Source organism: Diceros bicornis, chromosome 40 (assembly GCF_020826845.1).
Source record: "Diceros bicornis minor isolate mBicDic1 chromosome 40, mDicBic1.mat.cur, whole genome shotgun sequence".
Classification (NCBI taxonomy): domain Eukaryota; kingdom Metazoa; phylum Chordata; class Mammalia; order Perissodactyla; family Rhinocerotidae; genus Diceros; species Diceros bicornis.
In genome coordinates this window covers 14794455-14819226 of record NC_080779.1, presented here as the reverse complement: position 1 = coordinate 14819226, position 24772 = coordinate 14794455, and the positions used below count along the sequence as shown (strand labels likewise).

The 24772-nt window shown below is 47.9% G+C and overlaps 1 protein-coding gene across 7 annotated transcripts in view; it reads left to right on the top strand.

Annotated features, from left to right (window-relative positions):
* Nucleotides 1–24772, top strand: part of INPP4A (inositol polyphosphate-4-phosphatase type I A) — a 138576-nt gene that overhangs the window by 55726 nt on the left and 58078 nt on the right. For 6 of the 7 annotated variants that reach the window (XM_058534503.1, XM_058534501.1, XM_058534498.1 and 3 more), the window contains exons 2-4: nt 19536–19606; nt 20550–20758; nt 21447–21491. In XM_058534503.1, the coding sequence (XP_058390486.1) occupies nt 20653–20758; nt 21447–21491 (151 nt within the window). In that variant the 5' untranslated portion in view covers nt 19536–19606; nt 20550–20652. Of the gene's footprint in view, nt 1–15023; nt 15212–19535; nt 19607–20549; nt 20759–21446; nt 21492–24772 lie in introns of those variants that run through there. The other variant, XM_058534499.1, reaches the window with a different exon arrangement.

The following is a 24772-nucleotide window of genomic DNA, read 5'->3' as shown; positions in this document are numbered from 1 at the left end:
GCCCCCCACCCCATTCATATGTTGAAGTCCTAACCCCCAGTGTGACTGTATTTGGAGATAGCATTTCTAAAGAGGTAATTAAGGTTAAACAAGGTCATAAGGGCAGGGCCCTAATCCAATAAGACTAGTGTCCTTATAAGAAGAAGAGACAGCAGGGAGGAGTGCACAGAGAAAAGACCATGTGAGGCACAATCAGAAGGTGGCCATCTGCACACCGAGTAGAGAGGCCTCAGGAGAAACTCAGCCTGCTGGCACCTTGGTCTTAGACTTGCAGTCTCCAGACCTGTCAGAAAGTAGATTTCTGTTGTTTAAGCCCCCCAGTCTGTGGAATTTCGTTATGGCAGCCCAAGCAGACTAATACACACGGCTAATGTGGAATCTCAATGTTCTTCATATCTACCAGCATCACTGCCAAGTTCTGCCCCACTGAGGAACTGGGAAGGCGGTCCCACTCAAAATTATAGAAGTGCAAGCATGAAAGATAATTACAAATAAAAAGACTGTTTTGGAGATTGTCTTCTCTCTGCCCTCCTTCAGATCTGTTTCATGACCAGCCTGGTGACAGAAGCCGTTTAAGTGGCGATGTCAGCCTGCTGAAGGGGGCTACGCTGTGGGTGGTGTGCACAGTGAGACAGTGGAACAGGGTGGCATGGCAGCAGTTATCCCAGAAAGGCCAGGTTTGCACTGGATTTTGATCCTGTCCCTATTTTTCCTCCAAAACAGTGGTGGTGGATAACCAAGCAGTATTTTTAGAACTGCTTTACAATTTCTCTGTGCGAACCTTTCCTCGGAAACATGGTTTAATCCTCTCATTCAGTCTTGTTTAAGATTTACAGAGTGCTATATTTATTTGACTTTATTTGAAATTTCAAGGCTTTCCAGAATGTTGCTCCAAGAAATCTGGTGAATGCAGAACTCTAGAATTTATGCCTTACAAGGCTTAAATACTGATATGATTGTAGGCTTTCTTAGGACTTACCTTTCTCCTTTTTTCTAGACTAGGGCAGAGCAGCTAAAAATCCCCTTGGAATTGGTGTCAGGAAGTCTTTTTTTTTTTTATTAATAACTTTTATTTTTTAAGTAGTTTTAGATTCATACCAAAATGAGCAGAAAGGACAGAGAGTTCCCATATACCGCCCCCAAAGAAAGTCTTGCAATTGTGCCTTTATAGCCTTTCAAGGACAGAAGGGAAGATTCTCCTTTTTAGAGAAGTAGTAAGTTTCTTGGCTGGATTGACAACCTTGAATGATGAGATGGAGAGTGAGGAGGTCAGACTGCCCACCTCAGTGTGTCTTGAATGATCTAGGGCCTGGCACCTGGCAGAGCGTCCGGGTGTCTACCATGCGCCCGATGGAGCCTCAGGCGATGTCATTGGCAGTCCCAGATCTAATTCCTGGGGAAGCCTTCCCGCTGCTCACAACCTGAGGCTGTATCATTCTCCAGGAAGAATGTGTCATTTAAAGATTTAAGGCCTAACTCCTACCTTTTCTAAGCATTTTCGCCTTTGTATCTCATTGACCCTTAGCAAGGCCTGGTGTCACTTAAATTTAACTTAGTAACTTGTGGTCTACAAAGCCTTCACACACACACTTTCTTAATTGAGATTTGCAGCAAACCTCTAAGGTGGGAATGTCTTCCCAACTTCATGACCAAAGACGTGGGCTCAGAGTCAGGCTGGTTGGTGGTTGGGGATGGAGATGGGATGCTGTGCTCCAGGTGCTCTGCCCCAGGTCTCCTGCAGGGGATGTGTCTGCCACTGGGGGACGGATGCAAGCCTTATATCTGAAGAGTTAAATTTATTTATGTATATACCTAAGTATTTAACTACTGCAAAAATATTATGTGTAGTAAATTTAAGTTAAAAAGTTTATTTAAAGGAAAACCTGTGAACAGCACTACAAGGTCACGGTAGAAGTCATGGCCCCTGAGTGCCTGCCATTTGGGAAAAAGTGCAACATCTGTGCTAACTCTGTGAGATGACCGGGGTGAAAGTCAGTGTCCTGCTGTCTGTCCCAGCCTTGCTGGTTGTCCACAGAATGATGTGGGGTAAGACACCCCTCTTCTTTGAACCTTGACGTCCTCACTGAGACAGGGAGTGATGCTTTCCCTGTGGCTGGGGCAGGCTTTGTTGTGAGGAGCGAATGACAGAACAGAATAAACACAATTCAGACCATTTTGGACACTCCACCAGTATGGGATAGTAGATTGGGGGTAAGGGGCGGGGAGGGGGCCATATCCAGCAGGAGGAACACCGAAGTGCCCAGAGTTTGTGATTTGCTTGAGATCTGATAGCTGAATTAAACCCCAAAGCAGACCAAGAGCCCAAGGGCTCTGATTCTACGTCTGTTGTGTTTCTATGACGTTTCTCTACCTCTCGTTTGTGGTTGTTGACTATGCCGATGCACCAGGTACTGCGTAACTGAACAATGCTGGGAGAGCTTTCAGCTGCATTGCTGTTATGAGCTTTGGCCAGTGCAGGGTGTCTCTGCCTGATCCAAAACTTCAGTTCTCTTCATATATCAGTGCCTGCTTTTTCCCTGTATGGTATTCTGGAAAGATGTGAGTGTGTTCACACCTGCCCAATGGGTGTGAACCTAGTCCTCACTGAACCCTGGTGATGGGGCTGGATGGTAGTCCTAGGGGGTTAGGTGATACCTGTCTGGGGCTGGCTGAGTTCTCCAGAGGAGGAGAACATTCCATCTGTTGGAGGCCTGCCACCCTGGCTCTCCCATCAGTGTCCTGGCCCACACTGAAGGAGGCAGAGCCTGAAGTTGGCTGGTGAGAGGGGGCTTGAGGTGGCTTGGAGGATGTACCTGCTACATGCTACCTTTTAGTTTTTAGGTTTTTTTTACGAATTTCTTCTAGTGGGAGATGGGAACAGTTTTGAAAAATGAATTTTGAAGGCATATTTTCTCTGATCTCTTCATTACCCAGTGCCAAAAATGTTAAAAAGATCTGAAAGCACAGTAGAAATTTTAATTAGTTTTCACTGTCACTGCTCTTGGTGATGGTAATTTTACAGATGATATATGACAGGGAGATACTTTATGGGGGCCTTTGTTCTCAATGTGTTCTCTACATTTCAGAACTCAGCTGCAAATTTTGGAGAAAAAGAAATAATGACAAAAGTACCTCTTGACATTTTTCTTATTATTACACCGATATCCCTCCCAACTCGTTAGCATTCTTTTTCTAAACAAAAGCACAACCAGCTTAGGAATCTTTCTGGAACAAGGCCACAGTGAAAGAAAGGGAAGATGGTTCTGGTGACTTTCTTGAGCAGTCCCTATGTCACAGGTTGGAGTGAGGTCATCTGGGACAGCCCACTTAAAGGGAGAAGATGGCCCTGCTGTAAGGTATTTGCTAATAGATCTGAAATTGCTTAGCCTCTTCAGTTACCAAGTGGTTTTAGTTCCTTTTGTGGTGGTGGTTGTTGCTGGGTTTTATTTTTTATTTGCAGAATTGAATAGTGCTTCCTTTAGAGCTGGTGAGCATGTCCTGACTTTAGGTTTAGTTGTGCTGGTGACAGAATGGCCTTTGGAACCAACTCCCTGGAGACCTGCCAGAGAGTTGTCGTTTATGTGTTGGTTGTAGAAGTTGTCTGTCCGTTCTATGGTGGGTGCCGTCTTGGCCCGGTCTTACCAAGGCCCGAGCTGGTTTGTACCAAGTGAGCCAAAGGTTTGTTTTCAAAAGCCGTGTAGGAGAGTTCAAGAGAGTACCAAGACTTTTCAGATTTATTGGAACAGTTGAAGTTCTAGAGAGTTCTTCATGGCCTACTAGCTGAAGCTCAGCTCTATGGTCTGGTATTAGTGGCTCCCCGGCTTTGACCCCGTCCTGGCTCTCCAGCTCATTCTCTCTGTCCCTTAGAACATTGGGCTTCCCTGTTCCCTGAATTAACTATCCCTGAGCATGCTTGTTCCTTTTGAAGTCACATCTGTCCACAGTGTGTCTAGGTCATCTTTGGCCTGAGGTTTCTTCGTCACCTCCCTTACAGCCTGGGGCGTGTGTTTCATTTTGTCTTGGTGTTGTCTTGTCTGAAGGTCTGACTCCATCGTTGCGCTGTTGGGTTCTTACAGGCAGGGACCACTTCTGGCTCACCTGTGCCTCCCCTCTAAGTGCCTGACTTGGCACCTGTTGAACAAATGGTTGAACAACTGTGGTTCCAGGTCGCAGGTTCCCAGGAACACTCCTATCAGGGGGTGTTGCAGGCCATTGGGCCAGGCTTGCCAGCTAAGGATGGAAACAGCCCTAGAACTGTTCTCTGTCCTCTGCCCCTGGTCCCTCCCCTGTTGGCCTGGTCTTCACTGTTGGCTGGGGAGAGGTGCCACGGCAGATGTTGCTGTTGAGCATGAGGACACTGAGTGTCAGATGGCGCCTCTCCCTGCCTGGTTGGGCTCACTCACCCGCAGCACTGCTGGGCAGCTTTGGGCACTGCCTGAAGAGGTGCATGGGCCTCAGAGTCACTCTTGTGGCTCTCCTTTTAAAATTGCTTTTCCTGGGTTTTCATCATTCCTGTCACGGTCAGCTTTGCAATAAGAGCTGTGGCCAGGCTACCGTGGGAGAGGCCCCTGGAAGGCCTCCTGTGAGGGTTCTCTTTGCCCTGGTCCTGAGGACACTCCAGACCACCCTTTGAGTGGCTAGCTGTGAAGGGGAAACACTGATTGGTGGTGGAGCCATGGAACCCCTCCTCAACTCCCCCACCCTCCACCTCAGCTTTGACCAGGGCCCCACTGGGAGGAAGGATTGGAAAGACTGACTGGGAGGGGGTCCTGAGGAGGGATCCTGACTTTTCCGGCTTTGGCCATGTCCTTTCCTCCTTGCACAGATGCACAGATGAAATATGGGAAAGAAGGGACTCTCTCTTTTGTGCCAGTCTAACTTCCTAGCTGGTTAGCCACAGCTGGTTTCCGGTCTCAGTCCTATCACATCACATCCTCTGAGGGAAAAAACAAAAACAAAACCAACACAACAACCAAAAAAACCCCAAACAACCGGACAACACAACTGAGTAGCTGAAGCTCTAGAACCCTCTCTCCAGAGAGGTCTCAGGTAAAAGTCAGGACTGCTTGCTTTTTATTTTTATGTGAAAATATGGAACATTGTAAGTCCTTTCAGAGTCTCCTTTACGTGTTGCACCCAACAGTAATTGGTTAAAACAGTGTTCCATTTTTGCAGCTAAAGTAAAGCAGATAATATACCACTTCGCCAGAGATTTACATGTAGTAAAGCTTGCAAAATGTGCGACCCACTTTCTCTCTCCATGGTACGTAGAAGACCAGGACTTCACTCCCTGCTTCCGGTTTGTTGGTGCAGAAGCTAAAATTGGACTGGTTGGGTGCTGCCCACTTGGAGGCCTTGAGCAGATCAGCCCCAGTCTTCTGGCAGACTGCCTTGTTCCAGAAATAACTTTGTTTTCTCGGCATGTCATTGATCTGTGGCGGTTGCTTCTCATTTATAGCCCTTTATGGAATTTTGTTGCTACTCAGAAAATTTTATATTCTCTCATGAAGCCAACTTTGACACTTAATTAGAAAACAAACTTTCCTAGTGATTATAAAAATAAACTGAACCCATCCAACTCGAGTCACCTGAAGCACATGGAACTTTCAAATTATTGTTAGTCCTGCTCTGTCAATGGTAGTCTAGAAGGAAATAATGTATTTGGAGAGAACCTGTAAGTGTCTCTTAGGTCCACGCACCATCCTGCTGAAGGTGCTGGAGTGAGGATGGCGAGGGGTTTGGCTGGATTGGAAACTGCATGGTGTGATGCCAGCACACAGACACCAGAACTTGAAGTAAGCCTGAGGCTATCTTATCAGATAAGCTCTAGGAGCTGGATCTTTGTTTTCCCAAAGCTCCATTAGCATGGAGTTTTGAAAGTTGCTGGGATATTAAAGTGCTGCGCAAATTTGTTTTCTAGTACACAAAACCAAATGTTGCTCACTGACTTGGCGTAAACCAGAACACGGAGCTTCCGGTTCCGAAAAGGCTTGGGCAGCATTGGGCCCGGATCTGACCAAACCCTCTGGGAGCCGGTGGGGGGGCGCAGCTTCCCCTTCAAGAGTGTTCTTTGCTGTTAGGTTTGTGAAAATGTACCGGGCAGGTCTTTGGGACTGTAGTGTCTCCCAAGTAGGCTAACCTTGGTCGAGGCCTCTGTTTCCGCACGTCGGGCCTGCTGTTTTTGTGTGTTTAGCCACTGCCTGAGTGGCGAGCTGGCTCACTTTCCCTGCAATGCTTCCCTTGACAAACCTGAGAGAGGATGTGGGAGTTTTTGTAAGGAGAGAGAGGATGCATGTTTTATTCTTGAATTGTGGAGTGTGTGTCACCAGTGTGAACCGGGGGACAGCGTGGTGACTGTTTCCCAAAGCACCTTGACACAATTCTTCACTTACTAAACTGGGATATTCTACAGAATGAGTAAAACCTGTTGGGAACAGTAAAGAGAAGGAAATGACAAAAAAACACAGTAGTCATACAAAAAGAGCAGAGGAACCCCTGCTAATGGGGGGCGTGGTTAACGTGTCACTGTAGAAACTAGGTCTTGAGTCATGACTTGCTGGTTCAGGGGGTGGGTGCATTTCCCATTCTACCTTCCCAGTAAAATATACCCTTTTGTACAATATTTATATAAGCCCTGTCTCCACCATCAGAAATTCAGAACATTATATGTATATTTTTTACTTTAGTATTGGTATTGTTGATTAGGTTTTGTCTGTTTATCGTGTTCACAAATTTTTGTGTTTTTTAAAAATTTATTTTGAAATATTTTGACAAAAATATTTCAAGGAGCTTAATTTCAGCTTAGGAAAAGGAAGTCAAACACGGATGATGCAATAAGAGAAGCTGCTGCCATCCTAAAGTTCTCTCTTTTGCCTTCTCTTGGAAGAGCCGTTTCCTCTCTGGTATCTAGTGTTGCTTAATGTGAGAGCTGGAGATTGGTTCAGAGACTGAGGAACCAGAGGGGCACTTGTAAAGACTGTGGGTGGGGACGGAGAGGGAAATACTGTTTAGTGTGTCTTGAATCTGAGATATTTCCTTTTAGGGGGTCCTGAGAAGGGATGGACGGTAGAAAATAATATTCTAATAAACTTTGTAAGATTAAAATAAGATATGTGAAAGTACTTAAAAAAGGAACTCGACAAGTAAAAAAGAGTGTGCCTTTTATTAGCATTTGGTTGTAGCTTGAATTAACGTACCCTGTGCTCTGTTTTGTACAGTAGAAAGAGTACTGGACTAGCAAGGCCCGTTTTTGTGTTCTGACTTCCCTCCATAGCTCATGACTCTCAAGAAGCCTGTCTACCCTTGTGAGCCTGGCTCCATCTGTGAAACCACTGCCCAGCAGTGAGGTGTGAGGACCCAGCAAGCCAGGCGACATGGAAGGCGTTTGTGAGCCGTGTCGTTGTTGGTCACCTCCTACTTCTCCCCCAGTGAGGTTTTCTACCTGAGATGATCTCTAGACAAGGTGTTTCTTTGCGTGGAGACCAGATGAGGCAGGTTGAGTGGCCAGAAGGCAGTTCTTGGTCTCCTCCTCCCTTGAACTTCTCCCGCGGGTTGAAAGCATTATGAGAAATTTGATCCTTACGTGAATCCACAGCAGATATTGATGAAGTCCTGGAGGAGCGTAATGCTGCGAACAGACTGAGGGGAGGAGTAATGGGTGGGAAAGACAGATGGCTGCTCTTCACAAAAGGAAGCGTCGTGGGCACCATCTCGAGTTTGCACCTACCATGGCCCACAGTGGGAGCGCTCCGTCGTGGGGACTCAGGGAAGGTAACTGGCATTTTCAGTCTTGCATTTTTACACAGCAAGCCATAAAGCTGTGTTTTGCACCTTTTTCCTGTAACTCTCTTGATTTCATGCAGATGAGCAAAACAGCATGTTGGAGTGCCCTGCCATCCGGAATCCATAGACTCCCTGTTCACAGTGCAGGGAAGTGTTGCCGTATCTCCACTCCTCTGCCCCCTTGACAACTCACTTTTTTGGGAATGGTGGCTGCTGGCCACTGTTATTTTCACCAAATAGCTGCTGGTGGACTAAATTGGCCACTGTGGGCATTTCTGGCCTCAGGCCAGGCAAGGGTGGAGTGGAAGGTGTGGCAGGAGAGGCCCCTGGATCAGTCAGGGTTGTTTTTGTGATGTTTCTGTTCCATCATGTTGTTAACATAAACATGAGTTCATTTGTATTGGGATTTTGTTCATCATTAATTTATAGATCCCTTTTAGTTTTATAGTAATTTAAGAGCTCCAAAGAAAAAGAGTTTATACCTAATTTTATGTTTATGTTGTCTATTTTAAATAATATAAAAAAGATTTAGTTAACACTGGGAGTTCTTTGACTGTTCTCTTTAAAGTATAAGAAACATTCGCTATAGGCTCTCTGCATTTGGCTACTACAAGTTGTGGTGAATTGAGATGATTCTGTCCAGCCTCCCCTACAACCCCTTCTTGGGAACTCTCTCCCACCAAGTCATGGTTCTCATGGGAGCACCCATGCTACAGTGTGACCCCAGGTCTCCAGCGAGGGGCCCCTGGCCCAAGTTAGACTCTTGGATTACCTTCCATGGAGAGAGCTGGACTGGAGACTCAGAGGAAATCTGTGCATTCAGCCTCTTCAGTGGCTAGAGCTGGAGAGTTCAAAGTTGGGGCCTGTTGGCTACCTTGACACCACCCTGTGCACAGGTTCATTTGCAGGGAGAGGGGAGAATGATATGGGTGAGCAGAGGGGAGCCGAGAAGAGTTGTCTGTGCTGCTGACATTGAGGGCCATGGGCCAGCTCAGCCATGTTCCTGCTCAAGTTTTGTAAGTCAGCCCAGAATCCTCATGACAAACATACCTTTCTGCTTAAACTCATCTGAATTGGGCTTTCCAACCTGCAGTGCAAGTGACCTGGCTGTCAAGTATGGTGTTTTGGCCTGGATAGCAGGAGTACCCAGAACCTGCCCTCACCGTGACAGCCTTGTCACTGAACCCCCAAGGTCTGGGATGATGGGGTGAATAGAAGCACTGTCAGAACAAGGCACAGAGGGAGTTGCTGTAGGTAGGGTGTGAGCCACCGCCCCTGGGAGGGCACCCCGCTCTTTGCACTGTGAGCCTGAGGAGGCTTGAGCAGCTGTGGCCATACCTACACTCCATTCCCTTATCTAAAAGGACAGACCCCTCCCACAGAGAGGGGAGGAGAGAAGCAGAGTCTGGGGTGGTATGGCCCTGGTGGCTGGAGGAGGGCAGGGCCCAGCTCCCAGGTGGCCAGCTCTGGGTTGGGGGAGGTAGAAGCAGGCACCAGGCCAGGCCTTACAGCCTTGGGTTTGGGTGGGAAAAGAAAAGGGAAGTGAAAGAGCAGTCTCTGGCAATGAGTGGGGCACACCCAGCCCAGTGTAGGGCTTAGCGCCCCCACCCAGGCCTGGAGGAGACAGAGAGTTCTCTGCTGGATGCGCCTCCTGGAACCAAGTTTTGCGTAAGTCCCCTGGGGGTGGCGGGCATCTGGGCCAGCGATGATACCTTTCTTCATTAGCTGGGGGGGGCCTTTACGGAGTCCCACTCAGACATAAGCTGACCCACAGGTCACAGGGAAGCAATTGTCCTCATCTCTGGCTCTTGGTCCTTTGGGAACTGCATGTCTTCGTTGACAGTGGGAGTTGATAGATACTGGATGGTTTCCTCAGTCGTTTTACACACCTATTTGGAAATTTCTGTGGCACTCCTGAGAGGCTACCTGGCCAACATACAGGCGAACTTTCAGTTTATTGTGTGAGGGTTTCGAGTGGCCGAATTGACAGTGGAGCAAGACCTGAGACTTGTCAGTGTCATGGAGATTTCTAGGAGAGAGAATGGCATTGACACGGGTGTGCATTGTCTCAGTACCAACAGGCAGCTCTTACGATGGACTGTAGTGCTCAGTGCAGTGTTTCCATTTCTTTCTTTCTTTGTGGTGTTCTGGGAAACTTATGTCGTAATCAAATGACAAATGAAGCCTGGTGCGTGGTAGTGAGAGGAGTAATGTATAAGAACACTGGATTGATTCACCCTAAGAAAGAGCCTCCAGAAACCCTGGTTCCAGTGCCTGGGGCGCCCCTGCTGGGAAGGAGGGAATAGCAGGCCAGCCTCACATAACAGAAGATTTCAGAAGAGGTTTCACCAGCACCAGTGTGGCCCTCAGATTGTTCACTGTTCATGTTTTTGTTACATTTGTTGTGATGCATTTCTTGACTAGGCCTGGCTGTTCATCTTTGTATCTCTAAGGCCTGGTCCATGAGAGACCCTCACTGTTGTTGAAGAGACTGTCAGTTTATAGAGAAGAAACAGCATGAGGTATAGAAGCAAGAAAGTGCAGGTGCTTAAGAAAAGTGGCTGAAGTGTGTGGGAGGGCTTGTTATAGCAGAGGCGGCCAGAGGACCCCCACCGACCTGCAGCTGCTGCTGGCCCTTCCCTCACATTGCATTTGCTTGTTATTAACACGTCTCTCTCCTCTCCCGGATGTGAGCACCCAGACCTAGTGTTGGCACGCATGTTGCTCAGCACACACACTTTTTTTTTTTTTTGCTGATGAAGGTTGGCCCTGAGCTAACATCTGTGCCTATCTTCCTCTATTCTGTGTGTGGGATGCTGCCACAGCATGGCTTGATAAGCAGTGTGTAGGTCCGCGGGCGGGATCCAAACCCGCGAACCGCTGGCCACCAAAGCGGAGCGTGTGAACTTAACCACTATGCCACCAGGCCGGCCCCCAGCACAAACACTTTTAAGCACTCTTTTCATGGTGACGTATTTTCAAACTAGTTCCTACAGAACATCCCCTGAAGGTTCATGGTTTGTAGGTGAGCCACAAGGGGCTGAGCTGCAGTTTTAAACTGGGCTGTCCTGAAGACCTCCTGGAGAAGCTGGTTTTTAGCAAGGAGGTGAGGGGGCTGCCCTCCGTTGTCCTCAGAGGAGGAGCAGCCTCACAGAGGAGGGTCGGCCAGGAGGCCTGAGCAGCAAGGAGGCCAGGGTGGAGGCCAGATGAAGACACTGATGGAAGGGTTCATGGGTCTCGCCAGTGCAGTGTTGAGACAGACGGGGGGCTGCAGAGGGATTGATCGGAAGCCGGGGCAGTGGGGCAGGGGTGCTGAGGCAGGTTGAAGTCTGGATCTATGGGGAAGATAGAGCCGACAGAACTGCTGATGGATTGGGTGTGGGAGGAAGAGGAATCTAGGAGCCTGTGCTGATTTTGTTTCTTGGCTGGAGCAAATGGAAGGATGGAGCTGCTGTTGACTGAGATAGGAATACCAAGGGGCTGTAGGGGGAGCTGGAACAATCTGGGCTTGTCCTGTTCAGAGGCACTCGCCCCTGCCCATCGTTTAGAGGAATATCCACAGGCCCACCCAAGGTGACCAACTCCTCCATTGGAGTCAGAGATGCGTGTTTGAATCTGGGTTAAGGCGTTATGTTGTATCAGCTACCGAATTCATTAAACTAATGAAGCAGGTTAGTTAATTAAATTGGGTGAACTCATTGCCACTGCTACCTGTTCAGTGTCACCAGCAGAGAACAGGGCTTGGGGAAATGGGAAGCAGGAGGTAAAAGATTGAATGTCTCCTGCTGCGCACAGGCCCAGTGGGGCCCTGGGTTGGGTTGTTGGGTTGTTTGTGTCTGCAGATGAGAATATACACCAGCTGCAGCACATGTCTTGTTTTCCTGTGCTTGGCTTTGTAAGGCACATTCGTTTCCTGCATTTAAATACTCACGGCACTGGACCGATGCTTTGTAGCATGCTCATGTGTTAGGCGGTGTTCTGAGCTGGAGATTTACTCACAGTGAACTTCTCTCTCCTGGCCCGAGGCCTGGTGCAGGTGCAGGGAGCAGGAAGTAGGAGAGAGCAGGGTCCCCGGCTCCGAAGGGGTGGGAGGAAGCGGGCCTCCCTACAGCCTTTCTCCAGCCCAGGAGGAATGTCGTGTCCCCTCTCAAGAACAGGATCCTAATGGACCTCCGGCCCTGAGACATAGAGCAGTCACCCCTCTTCTCTAGGGGGCTGGGCCAGTGTCTGCTTCTACACTCGCCTCTCTGATTGGGGGGCGGTGGATTCCTTCTAGCAGCAGGCATATCCTCATTTTACAGTTGAGGGAACCAAGGCCTGTGAAGGTGACATGGCTCCCAGTGGCTGACCAGGTCTGACACCAGTGCCCAGGCTCCACCACCAAGCCACACCGCCTCCAGGAATGGTGCTCTGTTCACCTGTTCTTTCCCAACAGCAGCCTGTAGGCCTAACTTTTTGGTTTAGAAAACACGATCGTTATGAACTGAAGCACAAGCAAAGAGCCATGGCCCTGGGTGAAGAGTTCTGCTTGAGAAGTTCAGGAAAGCTGGAAAGTTGGGTAAAAATGTAAATAGTCTCATCTGGAGGGAAGGGCCTTCCAGGCTCACAGAAGGCCCCAGAAAAGTGCAGTGCGGGACTAGATGCATAGGGGGTTATGAAAAGCCAAGGAGAGAAACTCACGTGTCTGATGTCTCTGTGCGCCAGGCTCTGTGTGGGTGTTGTACATGTTTCTTTACATGTGTGCTTGCTGTTCAGTGCATCCCAGTGAGTAGGTGTTATTATTCCTGTTTTACAGATTGTGAAACTGAGGCAGAGAGAAGCTCAGTAGCTCTTGCACAGTCACTTGTAGAGGAGGAGGGATCTGAGTGACATTAACTGAGCATGTGCTTGCATTCATGAGCCCAGCTCTGGGCCTCTGCAGGTTGATCCCAAGGGTTCAGGTCTCAGAAGGGCAGGTGTTGAGAGCCCTCTGCGGACCGGAGTGTCCGGGGCCTGGTGGGCTTGGGGCCAGAGCGCAGGAGGGCATTCTTCCTCTGAGGACAACTGAGGGCAGCCCCCTCACCTCCTTCCTAAAAACCAGCTTCCTAGAGGCCCTCCACCCTTGTCTCTGTTCCTGGGGCGTCTGGCATTTCCTGCCCAGGTAATACCTGAGCCTTTTAAGCAGGCAGCATTCCTTGCTTTTTATGGTAAGGAGACATATTTGACTTTGTTTGAAAGAGTAAGATCTTTGTTAGGCAGTTGACTTGTTTGAAACAGAAAAAAATGAAAGACCTGCTTGCTTCCACTATTCTCATGCATTTGGGGAGGGGTGCAAAGTGGTGGAGCATCCAACGGGTGAAGAAGTCCCCAAAGTGGGCAAGTTAAAATAAAGGAAGGCCTAACTCCTCCTGCCTCCCAGAACCTGTCCCTTTTCTCTGCTTTTAATGACTCATACCCACCCCATAACCCTTCTCTGCTTTACATCAGATGGCGATTTCCTTCATTAACGTTCTTTTCTTTAACTTTTCTCAGCAGCCTTCTCGAGTTTGTCTTAAGGAAGAATGAATTTCAGCGTTTCCTCACCCCAGTAGCACACTCCTCTGTCCACAACGATTCTGTCATTTTCTTTGCATCGAAACTTGATTCATAGCATTTAAATTTTTGAGTTGTCATGTAGAGGCACACATTCATTCATTCATTCATTCATGTCAAATATAAGCCAGAGGAATTTTCTGCCATTGGCTGTTGTTCTGGAATATTCAGAAGCCAGGCCTTCCTGGTCGTTGCCCATGTGCTGAATCTTCTTTGCTGGTGACCGACCTGGGGAGATGCTGGGAGCAGATTATGAAATGTTTTGATGTTGGGTGTGCCGAGCCTGCACACGATCAGTTCTGCCTTTTCCCTGGAGTGGAGCTGCCAGTTTGCTGGTCACCCTTGCCCTTGGACATTCTGGAGACACTGTTTCTGCTCCTCTGGAGACACTTGCCCGTCCGTGTTACCACAGCTGCCTGGCTTTGACCCAGTTCTCATCATCGGCTGCTTTACCCCACCCGGCTTGTCCCCATCCCCAAGTTTGTGCCTGTGTCATGGAGTTTTGCACCCATGCTGTTGTCATTCTCTTATTTGCTAGGCTTCAAGGAATTGGTGGCCCTGAATCCCAGAGGGTCCCAAAGCCCCTATGGGGTGTAGACCAGGTCTGGGTGGAGACCTGGGTAGCCTCAATTCTCAGCTGGCTCCAGGGGACCCGTGGGAACAGAGGCTGATCTTGGGTGCCCTGTGGTAGAGATGGATCTCTTTTTCTCTCTTAGTTGGTTTCTCAGCTGTAGGGTCACCTCACAGAACCTGCTTTCCTGACATTAAGGCCAGCTTCCACCACGGTGTGTCCAGGGTGGTGAGGTCCAGGCCTAGCCGGGGGATATTGGGGGTGGAGGAGAGGCAGGAAATATCACGGTGACCTGAGTTTGACCTGGAGTTAGAGAGCGGGCAAAAGATTCGTCATGTTGACTCCCTGCTAAAGTGGAGTTTTTGCTTCTCTGTGCTCTTCCCATCTCCTGGAGCCCGGTGGTAGTCTGCCTGCCACCTGTGGGCTCCTTTCTCATGAGCTAGGCATACCTCATTCAGAGAACAAAGCATCATTCTTTCTTTCTTTTTTTTTTTTTTTGTGAGGAAGATCAGCCCTGAGCTAACATCCGTGTGAATCCTCCTCTTTTTGCTGAGGAAGACCAGCTCTGAGCTAACATCCATTGCCAATCCTCCTCCTTTTTTTTTTCCCCCAAAGCCCCAGTAGGTAGTTGTATGTCATAGTTGCACATCCTTCTAGTTGCTGTATGTGGGACGCGGTCTCAGCATGGCCGGAGAAGCGGTGCGTCGGTGCGCGCCCGGGATCCAAACCCGGGCCGCCAGTAGCGGAGCACATGCACTTAACCGCTAAGCCGCAGGGCCGGCCCAGCATCATTCTTTCTCAATCATTGTGCAGTAAGTTTTAACGGTGGTTATAATTTTTATTTTCATCATAACCATTTATTGAGTGCCTGGTGTGTGACTTTAGTCGAGGTAACTAATGTGAGCTGCTATAACAACCAACCCCCAAATCTCAGTGGCTTCACACAATGGAGATTTATTTCTTACTCAAGTTAAGCTCCCTGTAGGTTGTATGTGGAGGAGGGGCAGGGAGCTGGGCTCTGCTCCACACAGTCTCAGGGACCTGGTTTCCTTCCATCTAGTACCTCCACCTTACCCTGGGGCCTTGAGTTATCCACTCAGTCCCCTGCACCCAGCCAGGAATCCAGGGAAGAGAGAGCGTTGGAGGATCCTGTGAGTGGTTTTACCATCCCCGTCTAAGCTGGTGTGCCTCTCTTCTGCACTCGGTCACACAGCTTTATCGAACTGGAAGGGGCTGGAGAGAGTAACCTGTCTGTGTGCCTGGGAAGAAGGACAAAGCCAGGCCCAGGTGAGCAAGCGCAGTCAGCCACAGACGCTGACGGTTTGTCTGCTTAGTTGGTGTTGGTTGGACCGCCTGGTCTGTGTTTAGGCTGGAACGAGGCGCCCAGGAGGATGTGGAAGAAGCAAGGAGTTTAAGTCTGGCATTCGCAAGACACGAGGTGCCCAGCTGGTCATCCCACGGTCACGCAAGGAAGTGCATTATCTTGAGGAACAGACTGGCTGGCCGCGTTCGGAAGCCTCTGAGGAAAGGCTGTTGGCTGCTGGGCTCTGTCTGCAGCAAAGGCTCCGTGTGGGAAGGGGCGGCTGTCTCTCTTAGGTTATTGCTAGTAGAGATTTTTGGTGCCAGTGAGCACTGTGACGCCTCCTCGATCAGCGATTGTGGCTATCCTGGATTTGGGATTTTGAGAGAAAACTCTTCCTCTTTCTGACTCCTGAAATCACCTCCTCCTCAGGGGCTGTTGATTCACGCTCTGACTCACAAGCCTTTCATCTGACTTTCTCTCTTGTGCTGCCTGAGTTTGGAGCGTGGAGGCTCCGGGGAAGGTTTGCTCTTAGCCCGTTTGCTGCCCCCAATGACAGCCATAGGCTGGGGGTCTGGGGGGCAGGGAGAACAGCCCCAGTTGTGTTCAGGTTCTTTGCTTTGGGTTGATTCTGATAGTTCATCCTTTATCTCCACGTGACCTTGAGAAAGTCACCCTGTCTAGACTTCCACGACGTCATCTGTGCAACTCCTCTTTAAGATTATTTTCAGAAATACCCCAGTGTATAAGACAGACAAAAATGGAGCTCTGTGGTTAGTCCCCCCACCAACTCCAGCTCAGCAGCCCCTGAGAGGTTATTGAGTTGGAGTGGCCTCCAAAACCCCTTCCAGGCCTGAGATTCCTTGACCCGTGGAGGAGGAGAAAGGCAGACCTTTCCCAAGACTGGTTCCTTGAGAAGCTTCTGATGGTCATTACCGACCCTCACTAATCCCATGAACCCGTGTGAATGTAACATCCCTCTCCATCTTCCTTACACGTCCCTCTACCATAGTCTCCCCTGCCCCCACATGGGTGGAAGGGACATTTTTGGGTTTGCTGTCGACTTGATGACCTGTGTCCTCTTGTCAGATGAGGTCGAACCTCTCTCACAGGGTCAGGAGAGGAGGCAGTTAGTTTTATGATTTATTGCTTCCTTCTTTCTTCTTGCCCCTCAGGAAAAAATGTCAGTCCCTTAAACAACTCCCACATGCTCTCTGTCCTCTTTAAGTGTGGTTTTTCTTCCTGATGAGCTCTGGTCCTCAAATGGGAAAAGAGGGACCTTGGGAATATAAGAATCCTTGGCGGATTATCTTAAATTAATGAGACTAATAAGGAAAATCGAGTTCAGCTGTGCAAATTAGCGTTCCGTTCTGGGTCTTGATGACTTAAATTGCAGATCTTAATTAAATGCCCCCAAATAACCATGAAGTACCTTCTGAGGTCCTTTTGACCTAAAAGCTTCTCTGATCTGTGAACTATATCAAGTGTAAAATTAGTCTGTTGTTGTTCCCCTTTAAGCATTTCTATCCCCAGAATCTCGCCATACCTATAATACCAACCACCCCTCTAGGGGAGGGGGCAGATGGGAGGAGTGGGCAGGGACTCTGCAAGGGGAGGGGGGAGGGAGTACGGGAGGGAAGAGAGATTGGGAACCTCCCTTGGGCTGACGAGATGTCGGAGTACAGATGTTGCCCTCTGTTAGGAGGCCTCTCCGCTGTTCCGAGTGAAGTGGAGTGATTGCAACCTCTCTGCAAGCTGTGCAGGGCAGCCAGGCAGGGCGATGAAATGCTGGAGATACACTGGGAAAAGGTGCAAGAGAGAAGAGCTCCTTCCTTGAGTTAATTCATACCCAGGGTGCTGCCTCTGCCTCTGGCCAGCATGGGGTGCACTTTCAGTGACATGAGAGGATGACAGTAAGCTAAGAAAGGAAACAGTTTCCCATGGTCATGCCCCCACATGTGGCCGTCGTCTTGATGTGGTGTCCTGCTGGCATTTTGCCTCTGTCATATCTTTTTAAATGGCTGTAACCAGAGCACGGGGAGAATATTGCGTTAAAAACACACATGATGCAGAACTGACATAGATGTTTTTTCATGCTGTGTTGTCTTTATTATAGTCATTAAAAAATTAAACTTTTTATTGAGCTATAAAAATCATTCATGTACGGCTTGATGAGTTTTCACACAGTAAATTCACTCCGGGAACCAGCACCCAGATCAGGAGAGAGAACATTACCAGAGCCCCACAAGCCTCGTCACGCCCTCCCCTGTCAGTCCTCTCCCCTCAAAGATACCACTGTCCTGACTTCTGACACCACAGACTCATTTGGCCTGTGCTTGACCGTCATAGATAGGCATGCAGACCTACACCACTCAGACCTACACCACTTGTCAAGCCATGCTGTGGCAGTGACCCACACACAAAATAGAGGAGGATTGGCACAGATGTTAGCTCAGGAACCATCTTCCTCGGAAAAAAAAAGAAATGGAATTGCCTAGAAAATGCTCTCATGTGTCTGACTATTGCCCTTGATATTGTTTCAAAGAGTCACCTGTGTTGTTTTGTCCATTCTACTGTTGATGCACATTTGGATTGTTTCTAGTTTTTGACTTTTATGAATGTTACTGCTCTAAATGTTCTTTACACCTTTTTTTTTTTGGTGAGCATAAGTACGCATTTCTGTTAGCACTTCCACTCTGAGTTATATACTAGGTCACAGGGTACGTATGTGTTCAGCTTGAGTAGATCTGCCAGTTTTCCAGCGTGGCTGTACCATTTTACACTCCACTAGCAGTGTATCAGGGTTCCATTTATTCCACATCCTTGTCAACACTTGTATTGTCTGTCTTTTTCATTTTAGCTATTGTAGTGGGTGTGCAGAGGTATCTCATGGTTATAATTAGCATTTTCCTGATGGCTAATGAGGTTGAAGAACTTTTCATATGTTTAGTGGCTTTGTTATAATCATTTTAATAGCTGTATAATAGTGTGTATTATAGCTGTTACAGAGTGTACTTACCTGTAGCTGGGCATTTAGATTGGGTCCAGCGTTTGTCATTGTAAGTAATGCTACAGTAATCATCTTTGGACTGTTGGTGAGAATTTTGTTATTGTTTACAAATTTTGGTAAATAATGTCAAATTGCTTTCTGAAATGCTTATACCACTCTAAAATGTTATCAACAGTATAGGAGAGCTCTAGGTCTGCCAACAAAGCGTATTCTCATTAGACGAGCAAACAGACCTCTTTTGGAAGGCTACTTTACGTGAATATAGGTATATTTAGCATTTCTTTAATTATTATGAATGAGTTTGGTCACTTTTCCAGAATGTTCACCACATGTATTCCTCTTTTATGAATTCATACCTTTTGCCACTCGCATTGTTAGTGAGGGTTTTTTGTTATTAATTTGTGCGAGGGTTACTGTAAAATAAGATATTAGTACTGCAAGTCCTTTCTCAGTCTTTCCCATTTTCCTTGCGTATTTTTGACTTCATGCCTTTCGATGTCAGCAAACTGATGAGTCTTCCCCTTGGTGACTTCTACTGTGAATGCCCAGCAAGGCCACTGCCCTCTCTACTGCGGTGCCCAGGCTAAAGGTTCCTGGGTGCCCCCAGTGGGAGGGGTAGGGGCACAGCCTGCAAAGGAAACTGTTTATCCTGTCGTTTACACTACACCCCAAACCCCGACAGTTTCGATGCTCATGCACTGGGCCCTGAGGTCTGCCCGACAGCCCCCAGCAGTGCTGGGACTGAGCTGGAGCCTGGATGTTCTGCTCCACAGGAAGGTGCCCGGTGCAGGCAGCAGCAACTGTGGGGTGGGAGCCCAGTGGAGTTTGCAAAGCCCACTCCCATTCTTGCACATTTGGTTCTCACTGCAGCCTCCTGAGATGGGTACAACTAGCCTCATCTTAGACACTAAAAACCAGAACCTCAGAGGGGCCCAGCAGCTTGTCCCAGAGCCTGACGTTTGTAAGCGGGAAGACTGGCACTCAGATTCCTATCCCCTCATTTTCTCTAAACCACATCCTAGCTGCCCAGTAGGTTCTGTAGGGCTGGCCCAAATTCCCCTGGATCATCCCTGGAGGAGGGATAGGAATGTACACTTTCTATTCTCCTTTTGGGTTTTGAGCAAAACCTTTGTTTTTGAGCCAGAAGGTTAGATTGGTACGTGGAGCTCAAAGGAACTTGTAGTAGCTCTTGGCTTCCCCGTATTTCTAGGCATTGGAATTATGACTTATGCATTATAATATGCATTCTCAAGAACTTCATATGTGACCAGCTGGTTAAGTTTATGATTTTCTATTTTTAGATGATGGATTTGGATGTGCTTCTATGAAGAAATGCCACGTGTCTCTGCTGGTCCAAGAACAAACATGTCCAGTAAGTTGCTGGGTAAATTAACTCAAGGGCGGGAACACAGGCCTTTCAAGAGCAAAGGTGTTGACACACTTTGAGAAGACAGGTGTGTCTGGATATATGGAGAGCTTTGAGAGGGGTGTTTTAATCCAGCCTATTGCTCAGTCTAATTCTCTTAACTTCTAAAGCTTGGTTCCTTCTAGAGTCAGTGGGAATTGTAGTGTATAGGGTTGGAAAAATGTGAAACTCACTTCTTGCTTCTTAGAGCAGAATGTGAGTTCTGCGCTGTGCCAGAGCGTCTGTCTGATTCACCCTGCAGTGGCACTTTGCCCAGAGGACTTCCATACTCATAGCACAGCACTGTCCACTTGGGTTAGGCAGATTATCACGTACATGTTTTGTGGGAAGGAAAACCCTAGACCGAGAGACACGTGAAGTTTCTGTAGCTCCGGGAAGAAAGGGAGCAGGCTGGAGACGTTTGCCTTTGTCTCTCCAGCATTCTGCCACGCTGTTGAAGCTGGTGGGTGGCAACCCTTTTCATGCATCTTTCATCCCTCTAGCAGAGGTCGTAGTGGATTGATTTAAAATTTTAAAGATTCTGTGAGACTTGCCAATGGAAAAGCATAATAAAGCAAACAAGAAAATCTCCAAAGCTGTATTTTATGATTATATTTAAACCATCATTTAACATGGCATGACTTTGTTGAAGAGAACGTGATTTCTTTATGGGATCCCTTGGTCATACCGTGTTGGTGTGTGTGTGAGAGAGCTCTGGGGAGGGCAGAGGAAGAGGTGATTGGAAGGGGCCTCAATCATTAGACTCTCCACCCCTGGCCCCTCGCCTGCCAGAGGACCTTGGCTTTGCTGCTTCTTGCCTATGTTAGGTCAAGTGCTCTCTCCGTGAGAGCACAGTGTCTCTTGGTCGCCATCCCTGTGTTCCTTACCAGTGTTTGTTCCTATTTCTCAGGACTACTGCCACCTTAGGGCACTAGGGCTTGGTGACAGCACTTCCCGGGGAATCAGGCGTGGTCTGACCCAGGAACAGGAAGCACGTCATCACCAATGACATCATGACAGCAAGAGAGCACAGCCCTCGCCACAGTGCCAGGGCCCGTGCGATGCAGCGGGCTTCCACCATCGATGTGGCCGCCGACATGCTCGGCCTCTCTCTGGCAGGTGAGCCTCACAGGGCCTTCTCTGGATTCTTGGTATGAGCTCACAGAGCGTGGGTCACACGCAGTGGTGGTGCTGCTGAGAGGACCACACCTGCCTCCTGGGGCACCTGGCAGACAGCCAGGATGAGCCCACTGTGACTGCCCCAGGCTGGAGGGGGCCCTGGTATGGCATCCTTCTGGTTGCATCGGAATGGGGAGGGAAAAGTCAGCCCTCTTCCTGGGAACTGCTTCCACTGAAACCTGCCCACAGTTTTCCAGTTTGGGTGGGCACCTGCAGGGCTCATTTGCCAGTAGATGACGTGGGAATGTCCACGGTGCCTGTCTGGCAGGTGCCCAGGCTGTAATGAAAGCCTTGCCTGTTGTGGGTATACAGACCCCAGGAGGAGGGGGTTTGGTCTTGGGGTTCAAGACTTCTTAGGAACCTCAAAAGCAAAGTGTTTAGAAAATGAAGACATCATCTCGTATAAGTTTCGGAGGGGAATAAAAGTAGTGTTGGTTTTTTTACCCCAGTTTTATTGAGAAATAATGGATATACGTCACTGTATAAGTTGAAGGTGTACAGCATGATGGCTTGATTTACGTGTATTGTGAAATGATTACCACAAATGTGTTGGGTTTTTGCATAAAATCTAAAAGCGGGGAAAAATTTATCAAGGGTGATTTTTTTCTGTCATGTCTTTTTGATTCAGGAAATATGCAAGATCCAGATGAGCCTATTTTAGAATTCAGCTTAGGTAAGTGTCTTTTTAAATTTTTTTTTTAAATATATGTTTCTTAAAAACAAAAACAAAAACACGACTGCTGTGGCAAGCGTTTGTCTCAGAGAACTTGCCGCTGCCCCTGCTGCTGCAGGAGATGAAGTGCCGAGGCAGGTGTGAACTTCCTGTGGGAGGGAGCCCGGGGGCTGTGTGCCTGTAGGACTCTGTCTCCTCAGCATGTGCTCCCCCAGGCTGGCAGTGGTGGGGGGATGGGAGGTGAACCCACCCAGAACTGCAGGGGCAGCCTCCCTCCCCTCCTCCTACCTCTCTGGGAGAGGGAGGGAGGGATGAGAAAACTGGGCTTAGGGCCAGCATGGTCAGCCCCTGGCCATGAGGCCCTGTGTGGGTGAGTTGAGCTCTCTAGCCCTCTGTTCCCCACACTGTAAACGACGTTGGTGACACCTGCATGCTCTCCCTCTCAGGGAGCGTCAGACCAGAGAATGTACTAAAAACTGTAGTAGATGTGCCGGCTCCAGGAACAGGGAAGTGTGGCATTATACCCAGGCGATCCGAGAGCAGGGTGGGGTCAGCCACAGACGCTTCTCCAGAGCCCGACGCTGTCAGGTGTTCCTCTCCCCTTCCCTCATCCCCCGGGTGGTGGTCAGCATTGGTTGGTGGCCTGGCATCAGTGTCCAGGAGGTGGTGTGACATCTTTCATGTCACCTCCTGGGGAGTCAGGTGATCTGGAATCTAGTCCAGACTCTGCTGCAAACTAGCTGCACAGTCTTGAGCCTGCCACTTGACCTCGCTGGACCGGTTTCCTCATGTGCTGTGTGGGGGTTACCACTTGAGAGATGAAGAAGCTCATGGCGGTTAAAACAAAACAAAAGGACTTTGGCAAATTGCTAAGCCCATAAAAATGTAAGTGCATTATTATCAAGTTAATATTAAACTCTGATAAAGATTAAATGCTCCTAAATGAGTTCAGAGGGTTTCCCCAGCCCTGATTGATGGCTGGGTCTGGCAGTGGGCAGTGAGTACTGTGCCGTGTCCTGGGAATGGGAGGTTGCAAGAGAAGAACCTTTAACCCTGCTGGGGCTCTCACACACCTGCGTGCCCCAGCCTAGAACTTTGTTGCTCTTTATAAACTATAATAAACCCAAGGACTTTCAGCTTCACAGCAGAAGAGAGAACATATTCCATCCCCATCCCCTTATCTTAACTCATCTCAGACATGAGGAAGAATGAGAGACAGAAACATAAACTGTACACTGAGACATGTTGGAACCCCCAGCATGTAACCTGGGAGGAGGGAGCAGATGGAGAGAAGCTTGGCCACACCTGTCTGTGGGGGTGGTGAAGCCAAGCAGAGGATTTGTCCCAAAGGCACTGGGGAGACCAGGAGACAAAAGCAGGGGCTTACTGGAAGGTTTGTATAAGGAAGAGTTTGGGTTCAGGTTCCCACCATACTCCCTTAGCTGTGCAGGGGCTGGAGGTTTATTCTCTCTAGAAACTTCAGAAGCAGACAGGCTCTGGGCCAGGGTGCATCAGCACAGAGGAGAGTGGAGTGAAGGGCCAGACAAAAACAGGATTGAGTGTAAGTCTGTTGAATAACAAGCTCCCACTCTCGCCCCCCCCCCCAGGCTTCTTCCTCTCGTCCTAATTCTGCCAAGCTCATTCCTCCAGGCAGGAGGCCCTCTCTGGAGAAAGTAAGCCACCCACTGCCACTCCACCCAAAGAAACAAAGAGACACTGGCCTTCTGGAACCCAACCAGAAGCAGGCCGGCCAGCTACCCAGTCACTGTCGTGGAGCCCACCTAGCCCACCCATGCACACTCAACCTTCTAGTACCTCATTCTTAAAAAGGAATGGCCATTTATTTGTGCACACAAAGATTAGTACGTGCATGTTGATTGCAGCTTTATTCATGATAGCCAATGCTGGAAACAACCCACATGTCCATCAGCTGGAAAATAAACTGGTACATGCATACAGTGGAATACCACTCAGCAAGGAGAAGGAATGAACTAATAGACACAAACACGTGGATGAGTCTCAAAAACATTATGCAGAGTGGAAGAAGCCATACACAAAAGGCTGTATATAGTATGATTCCATTTATGTGGAACTTAGGAAGACTAATTTATAATGACAGAAAACAGGTTAATGGTTGTCTGGGACTGAGGGTGAGGATTGACTGGAAAGAGGGCACAGGGAACCCTTAGGGGTGATGGAAACGTTCTATATGTTGACTGTGATGGTGGTTATATGGATGTATACGCTTATCAAAACTCATTGAACTCCACTTAAAATGGGTACATTTTATATATAAGTTAGATACCTCAAAGTTGATTGAAAACAAAATGAAAGAATAGTCAAAGATCACTAGACCTTTGTGGAATGCCCACAACATGAAAGAAAAAAACAGATAGAAAAAAATAGAACTTGGAAGAAACAGAGACATTGAGGAAAGTAGAAGAAAACATCAAAAAATTCTAATTTATATCCTCAAGAGAAGAGATGTATCCATAAACAATAACAGGATACTGTAAAGAAAAAAGAACAATGAAGAACAAGGACAATCTTAGAAATGTAAAATGTGATAGACAAAATTTAAAGATTCGATAAGGGTTGGAAGATATTCAAGGAGTTATCCCCAAAAGTAAAAACTGAAAAGCAAAATAGAAAATGGGAGAGAAATGGAAATGGAAAATTAGAGGCCAAATTCAGGAGGTCCAATATTTAGAAGAGAAAATGGAAAAGAATGTAAGGGAGGGAATTACCAAGAAATAATACAAGAACTCTCTCAGAACTGAAGGTGTTTCTAGGTTAAAAATGACCCAGCGTAATGAGTGAAAAAGATCCATAACAAGGCACACTATGATGAAATTTCAGAACACTGGGAGTAGAATGAAGATCCTAAAAACTTCAGGAGAGAAGAAAAAAAATCGTGTCCAAGGATCAGGAGATAACACCAGCGTGGAGATTGTCAGCAGCATTGGAAACTTGAATTCAGTGGGACAACACCTGTAATATGGGTGGAAAATATTTTCAACCTAGAATTCTTTACTCAACCAGACTGTCAATCAAATGTGAGGATAGAAAGGAACTTGTCTCAGGTATACAGGGTTTCCAGTTTACTTCCCCCTCATCTTTTCTCTGGAAGTTAGTGCATGATGTGCTACACCCCAAAGAGGGAATAAATTGAGAAAAAGGAAAACCATAGGATCCAGGAAACAGGGTCCAATGTGGGAGAGAAGTGAAATAAATCCCATTTGGCCCATAGTAATATTCACTTAGCTTTAATAATGCAAAAT